This window comes from Papilio polytes, unplaced genomic scaffold, assembly GCF_000836215.1.
Source record: "Papilio polytes unplaced genomic scaffold, Ppol_1.0 DF821289.1, whole genome shotgun sequence".
Classification (NCBI taxonomy): domain Eukaryota; kingdom Metazoa; phylum Arthropoda; class Insecta; order Lepidoptera; family Papilionidae; genus Papilio; species Papilio polytes.
In genome coordinates this window covers 3,583,753-3,586,114 of record NW_013527915.1, presented here as the reverse complement: position 1 = coordinate 3,586,114, position 2,362 = coordinate 3,583,753, and the positions used below count along the sequence as shown (strand labels likewise).

General features: G+C 42.3%; 1 protein-coding gene across 1 annotated transcript in view; it reads left to right on the top strand.

Moving 5' to 3' along the window:
- Positions 1 to 6: 6 nt before the first annotated feature.
- The window catches only part of LOC106109362 (calcium-transporting ATPase sarcoplasmic/endoplasmic reticulum type-like), a 5,634-nt gene continuing 3,278 nt past the window's right edge, over positions 7 to 2,362 (top strand). The window contains exons 1-4 of the mRNA XM_013290835.1: positions 7 to 150; positions 889 to 1,033; positions 1,569 to 1,778; positions 2,131 to 2,248. Of these exons, the coding sequence (XP_013146289.1) occupies positions 92 to 150; positions 889 to 1,033; positions 1,569 to 1,778; positions 2,131 to 2,248 (532 nt within the window). The 5' untranslated portion in view covers positions 7 to 91. The remainder of the gene's footprint in view (positions 151 to 888; positions 1,034 to 1,568; positions 1,779 to 2,130; positions 2,249 to 2,362) is intronic.

Below are 2,362 nucleotides of genomic sequence, written 5' to 3'. Positions count from 1 at the left end.
GCTGATCCCGGTGCAGCTGCTGTGGGTGAACCTGGTGACGGACGGTCTGCCCGCTACCGCGCTCGGCTTCAACCCCCCCGACCTCGACATCATGGACAAGCCCCCGCGCAAGGCCGACGAGGGTCTCATCTCCGGCTGGCTGTTCTTCAGGTTTGTCCCAATACTTCACATATATAACAATTTGTCTGTTATTCATATAACAAGGATAAATATTTTAAAAACGAAAAAATTCATGCATATTCCCTATTTGATACCTTCCGTTTTTAAAACTGTGTTGTTTTTTTTAGTTGCATTTTTTTTCTTTTCTTTAAAAAAAGCCATAAAAGGTTTATAATCGTGTCGTTCAATCGTTTTCGTCGATTGGTGAGATTTTTATTACAAGAATAAATCGATTTTGTCTATCTTGCACAGAGTAAAAAATATTTGGAAACGAAGTTTATTGTTATATACGTAATACCACTTTCTAGTATTACATCAAGTTGATTTCAGTTTCACAGTTAGTATTGTATCAAAAATACATTTTTTGTGCCATTCTTATTCTGAAATTGTTAATCTTATTTTTATTGGTATAGTAATTGCCAAATATCTTGGATAGCTTGGTCAGCCTAATAGGATGAATGGATTCTGCTTTTGTTTTTTTTTTTAACTCTAGCTAGTAGTTGATATTTATGAAGTAATTAGTTTTCGCCCGTGACTACGGCTGCGTGGTAAAAAAAACAAAATCAAGTAGCCTATGTGTACTTACAGACTACCTTCTACATGTATGCCAAACATTGAGTTCAGCAGTTTAGCTACAAACTCTAACAAACATCCATCCATCTAAACTTTCGCATTTATAATATTAAGTAAGATTAGTAAGATAGTAAGAAGTAAAATGTCTATGTCTAGATACATGGCTATCGGTGGGTACGTGGGCATGGCGACTGTGGGCGCGGCGTCGTGGTGGTTCATGTACTCCCCGTACGGGCCGCAGATGACGTACTGGCAGCTCACGCACCACCTGCAGTGTCTCAGCGGAGGAGATGAATTCAAGGTATTGATATTTTATTGCCGCAGATTAACAGGTTTACTGCCACCGACTTGCAAGTTCACTTAGTAGTAGGGGCTACGGTTTCCGCAACTCCACGACTGGCGCGTATTTTGCGTAAGAATAGGAACCTGGAATACTCCAGCCAACAACGGCGGATCTAGGGGGGATCTGAAGTCATGACCCCCCGCCCCTGAGCTGGTTGGTCAAGAGCTTGACAAAATACATTTACATATTTTGTCAAGCTCTTGACGTAACCTCGACTATGTGACCTTCCCCCCCTGGCGCCAAAGCTGGATCCGCCCTTGCCAGCCAACCCAGCTCTCCGAAAAACCCCAGCAAAACCTTTCAAAGAGTCAATGTGACAATGTACTTTTACTAGACTTTTCATCTATCATATACATAAAAATAATTCAGTTTTTTTTTTAGTATCTCCGTAACACTAATGTTTTTATACAGGTTTTATCATAAAAACGGCGTTTAATTATCACAATATTATATCTATGTGAATTGATTGAATGTTTTATTGTGAATATTTCAGGGCATCGACTGCAAGATCTTCACGGACCCGCACCCGATGACGATGGCGCTGTCGGTGCTGGTAACCATCGAGATGTTGAACGCGATGAACAGCTTGTCGGAGAACCAGTCACTGGTGACGATGCCGCCCTGGTCCAACATGTGGCTGGTGGGCTCCATGGCGCTCTCCTTCACCCTCCACTTCGTCATTCTATACGTCGAGGTCCTCTCGGTAAGTGGTCTTATAGCAACAGAAAAACAACAAAAAACTACAAGAAAATAGTTAACTTTGTTAAATTTTTGGATAAGACATCAATTTTTTAGTCAAATTTGGGCGTTTAATTAGTATGGGCGTGTATGGAGGTGTATATTATCATCGATTTTATTTTAAATGATTTTGGCTTGACGGCTAGACCATTTGTTGGCTAATAAGTCTAGTGCAGGAAGGAAATAAAAATGAAAAAGTAAAAAATAATCTATTGTCTAGGTGCCAACAGGTTGATGTTTTTTGCAAATTTATTTGTAAAGGTCGCTTTTGTCATATTATAATTAGATGTGTAAATAAAGTGTGTGTGTGCGCGCAGGCGGTGTTCCAGGTGACGCCGCTGTCGGTGGACGAGTGGGTGACGGTGATGAAGTTCTCCATCCCCGTGGTGTTGCTGGATGAGGTGCTCAAGTTCGTGGCGCGCAAGATCTCCGACGGTAATGCGCGCTCGCTGCACCACTGGCTCGACGGCATGCAATGGATTGTGCTCATGTGGGCCGTCTTCTTTGGCCTCATCCTCTACGGACCCCTATAAGCTGGCCCGCCCCCGC